General features: G+C 36.9%; 1 protein-coding gene across 1 annotated transcript in view; it reads left to right on the forward strand.

Annotated features, from left to right (window-relative positions):
• Nucleotides 1–18,203, forward strand: part of LOC136254620 (uncharacterized) — a 91,806-nt gene that overhangs the window by 54,157 nt on the left and 19,446 nt on the right. Inside the window, exons 18-26 of the mRNA XM_066047364.1 lie at nucleotides 1,502–1,772; nucleotides 5,699–5,759; nucleotides 6,127–6,195; nucleotides 10,196–10,316; nucleotides 13,730–13,891; nucleotides 15,212–15,272; nucleotides 15,345–15,441; nucleotides 15,502–15,554; nucleotides 15,604–15,721. Coding sequence (XP_065903436.1) covers nucleotides 1,502–1,772; nucleotides 5,699–5,759; nucleotides 6,127–6,195; nucleotides 10,196–10,316; nucleotides 13,730–13,891; nucleotides 15,212–15,272; nucleotides 15,345–15,441; nucleotides 15,502–15,554; nucleotides 15,604–15,721 — 1,013 coding nt within the window. The remainder of the gene's footprint in view (nucleotides 1–1,501; nucleotides 1,773–5,698; nucleotides 5,760–6,126; nucleotides 6,196–10,195; nucleotides 10,317–13,729; nucleotides 13,892–15,211; nucleotides 15,273–15,344; nucleotides 15,442–15,501; nucleotides 15,555–15,603; nucleotides 15,722–18,203) is intronic.

The raw sequence follows: 18,203 nt of genomic DNA on the forward strand, positions 1-18,203 counted from the left end.
ATTAACTATACTTGGCACGTTGTGTACAGGGCATCTTCTTTACCCTTCTTTTTTAACAACAAATTCAAAAATTTTAAAAATAGTTGATTACTCCAATTGAGCTCCTTCTTTGTAATGTAATATGTTAGAATTTTTGAGTCAGAACTGAAATATATTCTTGAAATCAACAGTAGCGCCAACCTAAACACTCTATTTATAACAAGATGTATGATTATTGAATGAGAATCCATTGTACATACAGTAGGGGTGAGCAATATTTCAATTATCTTGTAAAACCACGATATTCTGATTTAACGATTCCAGTATCATCAAAAAAATCTTGGAAACGATATTATCATGATGTCGAGTCTACCATGGTGTTGATCTGTATTAACTACTATAAACACGGTGGGACATCACACTCTGCTGTTGTAGCTCAGAAAAGGGAAGATACAGGTTATAAATCCAGGTAGGGATCTACATGCAGAGGGAATATAAAACAGTCACCGATACTCTAATAGAGCAGTCAGTACACTCAAATAGAGCATTGCGAATATGAAAGTAGCTACGTACTAACAGATTTCTCATTGTGATAATGGACGTTATTATTTGGATTTTTATATGTTTCTACACATTGTAGCATTATATAGAATGTGGGTGATGCAAAACTAATTATGAGCATCTATTACTATATACGAAAAGTCAGCAGCTTTAAGTCATGCATGGGTTTGTGAATTAATGTCATGCACTTGAGTATTCAAGACACATTCTCATTACACTTAGAAAAATTGAAGTCTACTTGATGTCTGTATCTTAATGCGTAGTTCAATGAATGGTACATGTGATGTATTATGCTATTTTGCATGGCATTTGTGTATAGGTAGGTGTAGTTTGACAGTATAGAGTACCTGTGAAAATATGAAAGAAATATCATGATAGTTATATAGTAATAATTATTGCGATATTTTCCCCATGATATAATCGTGATAGTAAAATTTCAATACCACCCAGCCCTAACATACAATAGATGTGCATATACATGAGCAATATAACTTTCCCCCTGACCTTTAATTAATTAAGCAATTAATAATTAATTGATTAACTAACTCCTTGGGCTGACTTCCTGAACATACCCTCCTTTCCTTTGCCAGCTCTTGGATCTGCTCCTAACATCTGCACATACCACATGTACTGTATTCACAATCACTTTAGTCACTACATTCAATAATGAACTGTTCCTTTGCCAATTTGTAAATAAAACTTACTACCCTGTGTATAGTGACATTACTATGCATGCACCTCAGTTATAATGAAGTATGTTTTGTAGCTATCATAATCAAAAAATGAGTTAATGTACATACAGAGTATACACAGATAAATCTTTGAAGTTAATCCGAGATAAACAATGCGTATGCAGCTTTCGTTATTAAATTATAACAGTAGCTGTTTGTTTGTGTGTACTTGTATATTAGTGTAGTAGAAATGTGTCATTCAAATACAGTATAAAATTCCTAAACTATAGGCTTTGCATTTAGAGAATGTAAAGGAAAAAATAACTGGGGCAATCCAAATGTGGCAGATTGTACTACAGTTGAACAAATTAGACTACGAATGAGAGCCCAAGAACTGAATAATCTTGCAGAACGAATCGCTGCTGGAGATTTTACCCAAGCATTGATGCCTGAAGTTGTAGGCAGCATTGCTGGTGAGCTTGAATCACTTACAGATACTCCAGGACCACTTCTGCCAAATGATGTCTCATCTTCTGCTGACACTATGGATACTATACTTTCGTAAGTAATAAGATATTTAGTTATTTGGTGATGGGTTGATTATTACCTTTTACAAAGTAATTAAATAAAACTGTGCTCATAACTACAACAAACTATACACAATGTAAACTTTGAAGTCACAACCATATGTGTTAATGTGTGTGTGTGCAATCTGAAGTTTGACTTACATAATTATAATTATGTGAGCTTATGCAATGGTGCATTGCAGAATGTGCAGGTACATACTATTATGTTCATCACAATGTGTTTAGTAGCTCATACATACTTACATATCAAGACTGATGGTAGTGAGTCGCGTGGCCAAGGAAAGTCGTGTGGTCAAGGAAAGTCGTGCAGCTAAGGAAAGTCGTGCAGCCAAGGAAAGTTGGGTGTGCAACTACCGTGTGTTATTTACATGAATGACTAACTCTAATAGAACACTCATCCAAAACCAACCATTAAAACTATTACATCTTGTGATACCACACAACCCTCAAAATAATCCCTCTCATACATAGTTTAGCCATGACATTTTACACAAAATGCTGTATTTTTTTCTTTCTCTTCCCTTGCATACCCATTAGCACATGAAGCCAAAATTTCTTATACTTATGTCTACTGCGCTCGTTCCACAGCCTTTAATGTACTAACACAAGTTCATTGGCTAGTTAAGTTTCTTCAACACAAATTTTTGAACTCTACTTCTTTTGCAAGAGCCATGCACCATAAGCAATTTTCTCAAAGTTTAATTCAGTCACTCTTGTGCTTCATGGGACAATCTTTGATATGTAATTAAACATGCTTGATTCTGACCTGCCTTTTTCTGGGAAGTGGTAAGTTAATTCCATAAGCGCACTTATAAGATGCTAAAGCTGGTAATAAAATAACACCATGCATTAATTCATATAGCGCTTATTCAATCAAAGGTGTTACCAAATTCAATCTAAGATGGCTAAAAGTTTCCTGTGGGAGCTTTCCTCCAGATACCCCTAGTTGAAGCATACGTGCTTTGCACAGTGGCGGAGGAAATAGTTGATATGAGGGGGGGGGGGGCTCATCAGGGGCGGAAATGAACTTAGGCACTACATTGTCTCTAGTTAGACCAAAAAAAAAAGGTTACAACCAGCTGCCAATAACTACCCACCTCACCAGCTACGAATTTATACTGATAAACTGCATAAAATTCTTACATAGCTCGCTACACACTGCTCTAATACTGTGATTGCTTTATTACAGTGACTGCTCTAATAGAGTATCTTAACATTGATCATGGTTTTCAGCCCCACTCCAAGAAGGATAATTTTGCGGGATATCATTCTGAGGGCAGACCGAGGGAGGGCTTTATCCCCCTAGCCCCCTCCCTCCCCTTCCGCCGTCTATGGCTTTGCACATTTGTTGAGCTATCACTAATTCCCATGTAACCAGATATCTAAATTGAAACCCTCTGAGAATTTCTAGATATGCCACTGCATTATGCCAGCATAATCTTGAGCATAAATCACGCCGGCACAATAGGACCATTTCATGATTTCTAACCTATAAAGCACACACCAAATACACAGCAAAATTAATATTAGCACAATGCACATTAGAGCTCGGCATTATTAGTAATACTGAGGTATTCCAATGAAACAATACCTGTATATTATCCACAATTAGTGAAATGATAATAATTATCATGATAGCAATATTATTGGGGTTATCAACATACACATATGGTAGTTTATTTTGAGGTCAGAAGATTGTTATTGTACCATAACACAAACATGTGATGCTTGAAAGTCCAAGATTATTGCAAAAGATTGAGATACCCTAATATTACAGTCAACTACTCTAATAATATAATGATCATCTATAAGATTAATATCTTGATATGTGACTGAATTTGACAAAACAAGGCTTCGACGCACAAAGCTTTGTTAGGAGATATGGCGATTTTAAGGAATCATTGCATAATAACTTCCCAGTGCCTACAGCTGTGCAAACAAAATTTGCACCAATTGTTCATCTGCTCACTAGCTATCACTGAGTGGGTGTATACATTTCTCATGCCCAAAATTTTCCCTGTTTTGAGCAGATTTTTTCGAGCGAGTAATAATATCACAGGTGGTAGTAATAGGGTGGGAGGGTGGGGGTGGACGGTGGTCTTAATATACGAGTACAAAATGAAGTAAGAAGATGATTGGAATCCAGAGGCCAAGCTTGGGCCCTCCATGGCCCTCCATGGCCCTCAAATTACTCCAAATTGACTGAGAACACTATTGGCGAGCTCTCTGTGAAGTCCCAGCTCACTACACACCATTATCACAAAGCCATGGTCATTTAATGGTGCCAATCTCACACTCATGGCTTTGAGAGTGTCGGAAGAAAGCTGCCACAGAAACCAGACTTGCCAGTGCTGAAGGAAGTACAGTGTGAAATATGATAGTGTATTAGACCAGCAATCCATTTCTTATAAAATCGTAAGTTTGATTTTGTGTGTGTGGAAGCCTTGTTATATGAAATCCGGTCACATATATAGAAATATCACGATATTTTTCTATACGATACACCGGACACTAAAGTTCCAATATCACACAGCCCTACATCATATTACTTGTTCTTGGCTGATCATTTGAGATGAGATTGAGATATACTATTACAGCGGTCATTGACTGTAACACAGCAGTTAGATACACTCTAATAAAAGAGTCATATCTTTAGCATGATTTGAGCTTAATAGACATGATTTTTGAGTATTGTTTATAGGCAGTTTTGAAAGGTCAAACGTAGTAGTTATGGTTAAACCAAGCCATGAGTATGTTATCGTATTTATCAATCCGAGACAGATGTAAAGCCGAGGCCAAGGTGTTCATAACTAGATATCCTACGGGTACAGGTGGGATTTGATTGGCTTCTATCCCACACAGGGGCATAGCCCGGATTTTCTGGAAGAGGGTTCGAATTTGCACAAATGTCTTTGGGGGAAAGCCTGGGTACTTGCCCTGAAACACATGTGAACAAAAATTTTTAATGATGCATGCACAAAATGTAGTGACATAACAGGTGCTGTTGGTGCATTCAACTAGCTAAAACCTACACACTGCTGTTTATGCAGCTTATAGAAACTACAAACCTATTTCATTTCCATGCAGACACTAACATAACTGACAGCCAACTTCACTGAACTTCTTAGCAGATGGAAGCCCTCCACATTTGAATCCATTAATATAGTTTGCAACACTTTCTTCTGGATAGAAATTATTCTCGGTCAGTCCTCCTGTTGACTTCAGACTTGGCTTGTACTCCAATATATTCAACACATCATGTGCCCACAAAAAGTGACATAACATTCATCGTGTAAATATACACCAACCATTCACGGATTGTGCTAACCAGACACACGTGTAACATGACTATACTCAAGTTTATTGCAGCTACTACCTACAGTCATTCACCATTTTCACCATGAATCGCACACACAATTGATCATGTGATGCACTATGTGGTTCATCGACGATTCAGCATTTAAAACAATGCGATGTGACCCTCAAAAGTAGTACAGAGCCATGCCAGTGTGCAAGTAGCTACTGGAGAGCTCAGGGTGGTAAGATAGTGTGATTTTAATTAACTCTACTTCTGAAGGGGAGTTCGTCTGAACTGTGTGAACCCTCCTGGCTACGCCCTTGACACAGTCAAGTTCACAAACTAAGTGTCACTAAGGCTAAATAAGCATGTCAGTTGTGCATGGCTTCAATTTTTGCTGAATTTGTAGTTTTATAATGTATAAGGCTTCAATTAGATTTGATTGCACTTCTTTCAACTGAATGTGTATATGTACTGGGGTTTAACTACCATTCCCGGGGTTTAACTTATCCTCCCAGTTTTTTTTTACTTTGATGTATGCATAGGGATTCAGTGGGATAGAAGTACACATAATCAGCTTACCATTGTGTATTTACCGGCAGAGTGACTGAATTTATCATTGATGATGATACTGATCAGTCATTTGTGTTGGATGTTACTATGGTAGGTTCCAAGTTTAATCTAGTAATCTTTACTATATATATATATATATATACGTATAGTATTTTTACTAACTTACATAGTTATGCAGTCATACATTTGTACCAAATATATACTATGTAATCATTACTGCCAATACAGGTCTTACTAGCTATATAGATGTTCTAGAATTGTGACTATTTTTTGATAATATAGTTACCAATTCATTAAGTCCCACAAAAGCATTTCTGAATCAGTAATGACTGCTTAATCTGTAACTACAGTCATTGACAACATTCGTGATCACTTTGGCACTTCAATATTTAATTAGTGACATTTACTCATTAAATTATTAATATTAACTTATGAACTTTGTCCTTTTCTTGTGCAGAGTGTAGTTGGAGTTTTGGATAGCCTGTTCGATAAAAGAAATGATATTTCATTTCAAAGCATGACAATGGTTAGTGAAGAATATTTTATCTAATCCAAAACAGCCAAGCTATAAAAAAAGTGTGCGGCCCTCAGAAAGGCTATGGTGAAAAAAGATGTGAAATCCAAGGTGGCGGCCAAGAAATGGCTGTGATGGTAGGTTAATGGTAAAAATTTTAATAATGACAATTCAGGTAAATTTTGTGAAGCGGCACAAAAATTCACCTGAATTGTCGTTATTAAAATTTTTACCATTAACCTACCATCACAGCCATTTCTTGGCCGCCATCTTGGATTTCACATCTTTTTTCACCATAGCCTTTCTGAGAGCCGCACACTTTTTTTACAGCTTGGCTGTTTTGGATTAGATTTCATTTTTTTTGTATTTGTATACCCCAAAGCCGGCCTATGGCCAGCTTTGGGACTTTTTTAACCTATGTTATTTTTCTTTACTACAGGAAGAAGAAAAGATGAAGTAGATGTACTTTAAATATTTTATCAGTAAATGTACAAATTATATATATAATACATATGTGACCGGATTTGCAAAAAGGGGTCTTCCACACACATCCAATTTGCCAACTTTGACAATTGATAACTTCAGATTGGAAAGAGCTATTGCCTTGAAATTTGGGCAGTGGTGATTTCTTTGCAGCTGAACTCTCTACATGATGGTTTCTTTGTAGCTGAACTCTCTACAAGGTAATTTCTTCTAGCTGATCTCTCTACAGGGAGATTTTTTGTAGCTGAACTATCTACAAGGTAACTTCTTCTAGCTGATCTCTCTACAGGGTGATTTGTTCGTAGCTGAATTCTGTACAGGTAATTTGTTTGCAGCTGAGCTCTTTACAAAATGATTTCTTTGTAGCTGAACTCTCTACAAAGTAACTTCTTCTAACTGATCTTTCTACAGGGTGATTTGTTTGTAGCTGAACTATCTACAAGGTAATATCTTCTAGCTGATCTCTCTACAGGGTGATTTGTTCGTAGCTGAATTCTGTACAGGTGATTTGTTTGCAGCTGAGCTCTTTACAGAATGGTTTCTTTGTAGCTGATCATGAACTCTCTAAAAGGTAACTTCTTCTAACTGATCTTTCTACAGGGCAATTTGTTTCTGGCAGAATTTTCTACAGGGTGATTTCTTTGCAGCTGAACTCTCTACATGATGGTTTCTTTGTAGCTGAACTCTCTACAAGGTAATATCTTCTAGCTGATCTCTCTACAGGAAGATTTGTTTGTAGCTGAATTCTGTACAGGTGATTTGTTTGCAGCTGAGCTCTTTACAGAATGGTTTCTTTGTAGCTGAACTCTCTACAAGGTAATTTCTTCTAGCTGATGTCTCTACAAGGTAGCTAGTTTGTAGCTGAACTCTCTACATGGTGGTTTCTTTGTAACTGAACTTTCTACAAGGTGACTTCTTCTAGCTGATCTTTCAATAGGGTGATTTGTTTGTAGCTTCACTCTCTACAAGGTAACTTCTTCTAGCTGATCTCTCTACAGGGAGATTTGTTTGTAGCTGAACTTTCTAAATGATGGTTTCTTTGTAGCTGAACTCTCTACAAGTAAACTTCTAGCTGATCTCTCTGCAGGGTGATTTGTTTGTAGCTGAATTCTGTACAGGTGATTTGTTTGCAGCTGAGCTCTTTACAGAATGGTTTCTTTGTAGCTGAACTCTCTACAAGGTAACTTCTTCTAACTGATCTTTCTACGGGGAAATTTGTTTCTGGCAGAATTTTCTACAGGGTGATTTCTTTGCAGCTGAACTCTCTACATGGTGGTTTTTTTGTAGCTGAACTCTCTACAAGGTAATTTCTTCTAGCTGATCTCTCTACAGGGAGATTTGTTTGTAGCTGAACTATCTACAAGGTAACTTCTTCTAGCTGATCTCTCTACATGGTGATTTGTTTGTAGCTGAATTCTGTATAGGTGATTTGTTTGCAGCTGAGCTCTTTAAATAATGGTTTCTTTGTAGCTGAACTCTCTCAAGGTAACTTCTTCTAGCTGATGTCTTTACAGGGTCACTAGTTTGCAGCTGAAATCTCTACATGGTGGTTTCTTTGTAACTGAACTCTCTACAGGGTAACTTTTTCTAGCTCATCTTTCTACAGTGTGATTTATTTGTAGCTGAATTCTGTACGGGTGGTTTGTTTGCAGCTGAGCTCTTTAAAGAATGGTTTATTTGTAGCTGAACTCTCTACAAGGTAACTTCTCTAGCTGATGTTTCTACAAGGTCACTAGTTTGTAGCTGAGCTCTCTACATGGTGGTTTTTTTGTAACTGAACTCTCTACAAGGTGACCTCTTCTAGCTGATCTTTCTACAGGGTGATTTTTTTGAAGCTGAACTCTCTACAAGGTAACTTCTTCTAGCTGATCTCTCTACAGGGAGATTTGTTTGTAGCTGAACTCTCTACATGATGGTTTCTTTGTAGCTGAACTCTCTACAAGGTAACTTCTTCTAGCTGATCTCTCTACAGGGAGATTTGTTTGTAGCTGAACTCTCTACATGATGGTTTCTTTGTAGCTGAACTCTCTACAAGGTAACTTCTTCTAGCTAATCTCTCTACAGGGAGATTTGTTTGTAGCTGAACTCTCTACATGATGGTTTCTTTGTAGCTGAACTCTCTGCAAGGTAACTTCTTCTATTGATCTCTCCACAGGGCGATTTGTTTGTAGCTGAACTCTCTACATGGTGGTTTCTTTGTAGCTGAACTCTACAAGGTGATTTTTTCTAGCTGAACTATCTCTTTCCATAGTTGCATGAACTCCCTACAAGGTAACTTCTTCTAGCTGATCTCTCTACAGGGTGACTTGTGTGTAGCTGATCTCTATACAGGTTTCTTATTTCTAGCTGATCTCTTGAATTCTCTTCAGGGTGACTGCTCTATTAGGATGACTGCTCTATTAGAGTATCTCGATCTCTCACTTGCTGCACCAAGTTGGATTTCGTGTTATAACTCCGTGGCTTTAAGTCTGATTCTTCTACACCATTGATGAGCCTTTCTAAGATAATTACTCCATCTGTACAACGATTTTCAAAGCATTACCCCAAGCGGTTTATCTGTAGGCGTGGCAAACAGTCGTTTTTTTTATTAGCTGATCTCGATTGCGTAATTGTTACACACTGTTGGTGTTTTCGTTGTATCTTCCTGGTTTTTAGCTCGATTTCTTTCAAACCACAAAGGTTTGAGGTTCAATAGTTAACCTATTCACCCACCGATTTTCAGCTTCTTCCCATACGCGGTTTACCCTGTAGGCGTGACAACATATTGGTGTTATTTTTCGTGAATAATCGCCCATAACTCTTTGCCTGTTTATCGTATTCCAGCCAAAGTTGGTACCGAGATGCGCCTTTATATCCCCCTTCTGTGTGCCAAATTTCAAGGCAATCGGATATGGTGTTCGAGTTTATAGCAGTTTTTGTAAGTGTGCGACAAGAAAAAGAAAAATAAGAAGAAAAAAAAAACGAAGAAACTAAGCCAATTTTTGAAGTCGCATATCTCGGGAACGCGCAAAGCGATTTCGCTCAAATTTGGAATGTGGAGTGCTGCAGTTGGAGGACATGTCCACAGCAAAATTCGTCTTGTTTCATCAAGGAAGCACACAGCTACGGAGGTGCGAAAATTGCGTTTTCTTTCTTCCTGTCAATATACTCACGGGTGTTACGCGCCGGCTTCTTGGGCCGCACGACACACTACCGTGTGTCTTGATAATTTAAACAGTATCCAAGAACAGAATCATTATAAACTTGGAATTCCACAATCATTTTATGTTCGTGTGGTAAAACACGATAAGATGCTGTGGTCTAAATTAGTTAGACATCGAAACACAGGGTTAGCTCATGAGCCACAACACAGAGAGCCTTTCAAACTTCTAAATTCTGCAGAACCCTGTGTTTCAATGTCTAATTATTATGATCCTCACTAAGAACAAGTTTTGCATATACTGTAACTATGGTGAAAATATAGTAATGCAAAACAATCTGCACCAAAACTACATACAGTTCATGATGTGTTTGTATATTTGTTACTCAGAATGACAAAGGCATATCAGCTAGTGAGCAGTTGCTAAAGAACACAGAACAAACTGGAATGCTTTTCAGTAAATCTCTCAGTGCTGCTGATGGTCAGGCTTTCAACGCTAGCAATAATATTAGTGAGTGGGATTGTGGCTCTGTACAGTATATATATTTATATACAGTAGCAACATACAGTGTGTCTGCATAATAATGTACTATTATTAGTCAACATCATACAACTGTTTTTTTTGGTGGAGTTTCATAGCAAATTTCTCCTCAATTTATGCTCAGATTACTGCACAACTTTTGCAATTGTATGCAGAAACCATTCAGATACTGTAAATTAAAGTTAAGATTATATATATATATATAAATATCAAACAGTATGGCAGTACTGTTTAAGTAGGGATTGCCCAAAAGTGATGTGTGCCACCAATATTTCTGCCTTTAAAATCATCCTAGAGAAATATTATGAGACAAACATCACCTTTACAGAATAATATTAGGAAATCTAACATGAAGTACAAGAAAACACTTATCAGTGAGCAGATAAAATTTTCAAAGAATCACCAAAACTTGAAATTTAGTCTGCCTCATTGCCTGACCACATTCACAAGCCTAGAGTGCAAACAAAGTAGCATATGGCCATCATTTTACACCACAATAACAAACTCACCAGTGGTATGTGCCTTTTGGGGCTCTGATGAGTGTAGACCCTCTGTGCCTTGTCTTTTCTTTTTTCTTCATTCAAGCTGCTTGTCTTCTTCATCTACGAAACCATACAGAGATGTTAATTTTCTTCATCAACACTTGCTTTCAGCAGCATATGTGACCGGATTTGACAAAACCAGGCTTCCACACACATCCAAATTAATGGCTTTAAAGGTTCATAACTCAATGTAGGAGCATGCTATCAGTTTAAACTTTGGATCTGTTATTATATAATGCAATGAATGCATTGTGTGAATATTGTAGGTCACTAGCATACTGCATCGTAAAATTACAAGCGATTAAAGTCAAAGAATTGGATGTGTGTGGAAGCCTGGTTTTGTCAAATCCGGTCACATATATGGACACCACAAAATTATTTCAGAGCTGGATTTCAGAAGTGCTTCAGTTCCGGCATTACTATAAGTGATATACTAGCTAGATACCCTGTATCTGCAATTTTGCGATTGGTATCCCATTAGTGGTAGATTTACGACCACACCCATCAATTAAAGATCTACATGGACTATATAATAGTGATAAAGTATGGAGACCACACCTTCTTAACAATCTAGCTGTTTACCTAATAGTAAGCAAGATGACCTGACCACTTATTTGTCTAGCTAGCTGCACACCCTTTGGCTGACTTAATTTATATATACTCTAATACAACAGTCACTCTAATACACCAGTTGCAAGTTACATTGTACATATAGCTAGCTGTGCTACAACAAAAACTAACAAATTAGTATTAAAAAAAGGATTAATTTAGGAATCTATGTGGTAAAAAGTAGTGAAACAAGAGATGAACAATGATATTACAGCATAGCTCAGTGGGAAGTCCCTACTTTGGCATGCACATTAGCTATCACAAGTATTTTCCTCAATGCCAAAGTAGGGACACTCCCACTGAGCTATGCTGTTGTGTCACTACTTTTTATCACATAGATCCACACTTCATTTTTAAATAAAAAATACTAACTGTAAGTATATGTTAAAGCATAGCCACAAATGCTATATGAAAAATGAAGTATGAGGTACACGGCCAAGTGCTTTATTTTTAATATAGCACAAGCAAGGCGATGCTTTAAATGATTTATGGAACTTTCTAGTCATGTAGCTTCACCATACACTAGGACTCTTAATTAACATGCGTTACACAAATTACTAGCAGCCTGAACATACAAAACTAGTTTAACAAAGTAACTCATGTGTAGCTCACCATAGTTTGGCATAGTAGTTGTTCATTGCATATTTTGGCAGGTTTTAGTCATAACCCACATTCAATTCTATTATGACAGATGGTAAAAGTATTTCCATGATATCTCCAGGACTTGTCCGTTAACATTAACAAACTTAACAGCAACGTTACCTTCTCCCAACCATCATCAAAGCATTTAGGTATGTCTATAAAAGAAATCCAGTGGTAGAACTCGTATTGGCTGGGGTGATTGACCACTCAGTGCGGCAAGGCTATCAGCCTCCACCGGCTTGGGTGATTAGTTGTACTTGAATAAGTGCCACGGGCTATTAGCCTGCACCAAAGCATGTGGGCAACTGTGCTTTATTTCCCACAAAGAATATAGGAGGCAGAAGGGTGCTAGAGTTGGCGGTGCCCAAAAGTTTTGTTGGTAGTAGTAAGCACATGTGCGAAGCACACCCAGCATGCGAAGCATGCTAATTCTAGGGGGGTCTGGGGGCATGCCCCCCAGGAAAATTTTGAAAATTAGGTACCGGGGTTTTCAAGTCCGTTGTCCTATTATAATTGCGCATGCGCTAAAAACCTACCAGCCGAAGGGCCATTCACTGGTGATAAAAGAGTCACAACAACACAGTGAGTAATAGTTTTATCACATTTACAATCATCCATCATAATAGGGCACACACAGTTACCTGATCTCACTTGAATCTGCCATTTCTTTCGCACTGCTAAGCGCATGCGCCAAAATACATAGGACAACGGACTTGAAAACCCCGGTATCAGGAGATTGAATTTGGAGGCATTTTTGGTGGATTTAGCTGTCAATAATAATGGTATCTATTTTAATACGTGCTTGACTGTTGTATCAGGGTGACTGCTCTATTGGGGTGACTGCTCTATTAGAGTATCTCGATCGTAATCAACCAGTTTCTGGAAACCTTGCAGGAGTTCACGTGATGACTATTGTGCAATACAGCTTTAAGTTGGGTGTGCTCAGCACCCCCAGTAAAATAGTTGGGGGTGCTGGAGCACCCCCAGCACCCCCTCTTCCGCTGCCTATGAAGAATGCTTTAATGAAACACTCTTTGTGGTCAATAAAGCACTGTTTGCCCTAAAGTATACTTTATTAACTTTAAAGTACACTTTTCCTTTGATCTTGCCTGCACAAAGTTCTATAACCAGCTACTGATCTAGATTTCAAAGTTTACACATATCTTTCAACTATAAAATAAGCATAATGGGTTAGCTTTAGGGAATATAAATTTATTACAATTTTCACTTATGTGGCTACACAGTGAGACCATTGTTATATTGAAATCTGAATCAAACTAATTCTTGTTTTTGGAACAGTAAAAAAAGTGACTGTATACCAGGACATTTTATAATCATCTGATGTACGATGTATGCTCTAATAGAGCACTAGTTGAGATAGCTCTATAATATACATTATGTAGCTAGCTAATTGAGCTTCATTTGTTTTCTTACAGTATCTGAACACTGTTGTGTTTGAAGTAGCACAACAGTGTTAAGTCCTACTGTATCTGTAACATTATTCTCATGTATGTACAAGGATAACACAACTAACTTTTTGTGCCCAATTCATAGTGCATTCTACATCATAATGACTTACCTATTTTCTAGTTATTGGAGCACAAATCTTTTTACGTGATAATGTGGATAGCAACAGCAACATAGAGTTCTTCCCACCTAGTTCATCTCAAGATTCTGCATTGCTTCAAAACATGACTGCTATGATACAAATTCCATACAGTGTTATTGAAAACCAGCTTAATTCTACACAAGGTACTTTATAATTTTGTGCAGTATATTGTAATCCATACGAAATCAGCCAAACTGTGCAAAATGAGTGTGGCCTTCAAAAACCTGGGTAACATAATTATGCCAAACCTGCGTTGATGCACCACTATTCAATTTGATTGTGAATTAATGTGCAATTATGTTTAAAATGAATGATTTATTAGACTGTATTGTAAATACATTTGAGATAGGCTTGTGCCAATTTTTTTGCGTGCAAAATTTCAAGCATAACAGGCTAGCAAAAGTATAAAGCATTATGTCACCATAATACAAATTTCAAGAATTTTTAATGTGCAATACATACACCGTAAACACAGCAAAACATAAACACCACAATATCAATTCTGCATTTTCTTTTTATATTAAGAAAAGTGTAATGTTTTAATATTTACTGTTTCTTGGCTGATTATTCACACTTTTGTGATACTCTGATAGAGAAGTTAACTCACTCTAATGCAGCAGTCAGGAAATACTAATATGTATGTGCTCTGTTGAAGCATTAATGCTCAAGCATAATCTTGATTTTAAAAGCATAATTTTGAACATAATAGGCTTGATTTTTGAGCACTGCTTAATCCTAATTTCAAAGTATAATTGGCTCAAGGCTTATTTGAGAAGTGTGTGTGTGTGTGTGTGTGTGTGTGTGTGTGTGTGTGTGTGTGTGTGTGTGTGTGTGTGTGTGTGTGTGTGTGTGTGTGTGTGTGTGCATGTGTGTGTGTGTGTGTGTGTGTGTGTGTGTGTGCGTGTGTGTGTTGTGTGTGTGTGTGCGTGTGTGTGTGTGTGATGCGTGACTCTTTTTACAATCTAAAATGTGCAACAGCTAGTGTACTATATTTTATTCATAAATGCTGCAATATTTCTGTAGTGTATCAATAGAGTTGACAAACTAGTTCATAAAACTTTGGGGTACTTTGGCAAGATTAATGAAAAGTGTACTTTAATTTGTATGAATTACACTTGAGGTGTAAACTATGTACCACTTATACTTTGTATTCCTCAAACTGCTGTTTATAAAGCTGCAATGTTTAATTTATGAAGTCATGACTTTGATTAACTACTGCATGTATAACCACTCCTAGCACTCAGCTATTGGTCTTAATGTTAAGAAAGCATTTGTCTTTGTCTCATGCTGTATTTGCATCTTGGCAACATGCCTGTAATATTTTAACACAGCTTGTATGGAGACTGTAGATACTCTAGATTACTTGTGCAAACATTGTTTATAAGTTTCAATAGTCCTCTCTTTGTAAACGATAATGCTGTACTGTATTATATATACTATTTTTTATGATCTATGTACTGTAGCTGCAGAAGTTCCTGTTGCTTTTGCTTTTGCTAGAAACTCTCATCTCCCTACCGATGATGAGTAAGTAACAGTCAATAGCTATTTCTGCACAAATTTATATTGCTATTAAAATTGTTATATATACACTTCCAGTCAAAATCTACAAAGCATAATCCTGTCTAGTCAGATAACAAATAACTCTATTGATCTTGAAGGTGAAGAAGTTGTGCTAACTTTTATTTTCAAGGAGGTACAAAACCATTGTTCATGTACAGTCTATTATTATTGTATATTCTAATTATTTACACAGACAGACAGTGATATCCAATCAATCCCTTACTGTGCATTCTTTGATGTTACAAAGTATGTTTTCATAATGAAATGTCATTGCCTTTATTAATGGTATTCAAAGTGGTACATTTTCAACGGCTGGCATTATTCAAAGCAACACAAGTAATAGCACATTTGTTCAATGTAATTCTACCCACTTAACAAGTTTTGCTGTTCTGGTAGACATAAAAGAAGAAAAGGTAAATACCAATTGTATTTGTTACATTTTCTGTAATAAGAATTTTATATTGGAGGAGTATAGTAAATCTAAACCAAAACAGCCAAGCTGTAAAAAATGAATGCGACCCCTATAAAGGCCAGGGTGAAAAAAGATGTGAAATCCAAGATGGCGGCCAAGAAATGGCTGTGATGGTAGGTTAATGGCAAAAATCTTAATTACGACAATTCAGGTGAATTTGCATTGCCTCCTCCACTAAGATTAAGCACCAAATTCACCTGAATTCTTGTAATTAAAATTTTTGCCATTAACCTACCATCACAGCCATTTCTTGGCTGCCACCTCGAATTTCACATCTTTTTCACCCTGGCCTTTTTGGGGGCCACACTCATTTTTTACAGCTTAGCTGTTTTGGTTTAGATATTACTTCTTTTTGTATTGCAAGTCACAAAGCAGGCCTTAAACTGGCTTTGGTGCTTCTTTTTAACTTGTTTTTTTTTTACCAGGAATTATGGAGCAAAAGAAGTAATTTGTGTATAGCTTTTTGTCTGATTAAATGTTTGTATATTTAACACTGAATGATTATCACATACTGCAGTTAATAAGATGACTTCTTACATACCTCAATTGTAGCTGAAACTCTCATTGTTTGTAACTTAACTCTTTACAGGGTGAATTGTTTCTAGCTGCACTCTCTGCATGGTGATTTGTTTCCAGCACATATTTCTACAGGGTGATTTGTTTGCAGCTGATTCTCTGTAGGGCAACTTGTTTCCAGCTGATCTTTCTACAGTGTAACTTGTTTCTTTCTGAACTATCTACTGAGTGACTTGTTCCTAACTGATCTCTCTACATGGTGATTGGTTTCCCAGCACATATTTCTTCTGGGTGATTGGATTGTGGTTGATCTCTATAGAGTAACTTGTATCTAGCTGATATCTCTATAGGGTGACTTGTTTCCAGCTGATCTCTCTACAGGGTGATTTGTTTGTAGCTGATCTCTCTACAGGGTGACTTGTATCTAGCTGATCACTCTACTGGGTGACTTGTTTCTAGCTGAACTCTCTAAAGGGTGACTTGTATCTAGCTGATCGATCTACTGGGTGACTTGTTTCTAGCTGAATGGGTGACGTGACTTGTTCTTACTGATCTCTCTACATGGTGATTTGTTTCCAGCAATCTAAATAGGGTAACTTGTATTTAGTTGATGCCTCTACAGGGTGACTTGTGTCTAGCTGATCTCTATACGGGTTACTTGTTTCTAGCTGATCTCTATTCATGGTGACTGCTCTATTAGGATGAATGCTCTATTAGAGTATCTTGATCTTGCACTTGCTACACCAAGTTGGATTTCGTGTTATAACTCTGTGGCTTTAGTTTAAATTAGATTTTTCTACACTGTTGAAGAGCCTTTCTAAGATGATTACTCCATCTGTTCAAAGCACTACTCCAAGCGGTTTATCTGGTAGGTATGGCAAGTAGTCATTTTTTATTAGCTAATCTCGATTGTGTAATTGTTACACACTGTTGGTTTTTTGTTGTATCTTCATGGTATTGAGCTCGATTTATCTCAAACCACAAAAGGTTTGAGGTTCAATAGTTACTGTAGTTGACCTATTCACCCACCAATTTTTCAGCTTCTTCCCATAAGCGGTTACCCTGTAGGGGTGACAACATATTGGTGTTATTTTCGTGAATAATTGCTAATAACTCCTTCACTGTTTATAGTATTTCAGCCAAACTTGGTACCAAGATATGCTGTTATACCCCCTTCTGCGTGCCAAATTTCAAAAGAATCGGATATGTCATTCGTGTTTTATGGCAGTTTTTGTAAGTGTGCAAAAAGATGGAGAAAAAGAATAAAACTTTTTTTCTCCTTGCCATGCCCACAACTGATCATGACTGCTGTGTACGTAGATCAGATCTGTGGTCACATGCTAGTCCGAGGATTTACATACTTGTCTCCAGTGTTGGGCAAGTTACTTTTCAAATGTAACTAGTTACATATTACATATTACTTGCAACTGAACTATTTAGTTACAGTTACATATTACCCATAAAATAAAGTAACTATAATAATATTACATATTATATTACTTTGTGTCAACAGCCTTAAGTTGTCACGTGTGAAACTACCACCTTATCACATGACATGATTGCGTTGTTGGACAATGTGCAAATCTTGGTTTTAAGTAAGAAGCTGGTGAATAAGCTTCATTCAGTAGGCTTCGTTACTTCGTTGTGGCTGGCGTTACTCTGAGGATAACTAATGAGATTAGTAACTTCGTTACTTGTAGTAATAATATTATGTAATATTAGACTCGTTACAGTAACTATATTACTTAGCTAACGCGTTACATTTGTAAGTAAAGTAACTTGCATTATATTACCTGTTTTTATAACGTATTTCGTTATATTATTTAGGTACCACAAAAGTAATAATATTACGTAACGCGTTACTCCCAACACTGCTTGTCTCTTTTTTTGTTGTACACATTCATCAT

Source organism: Dysidea avara, chromosome 4 (assembly GCF_963678975.1).
Source record: "Dysidea avara chromosome 4, odDysAvar1.4, whole genome shotgun sequence".
Classification (NCBI taxonomy): Eukaryota; Metazoa; Porifera; class Demospongiae; order Dictyoceratida; family Dysideidae; genus Dysidea; species Dysidea avara.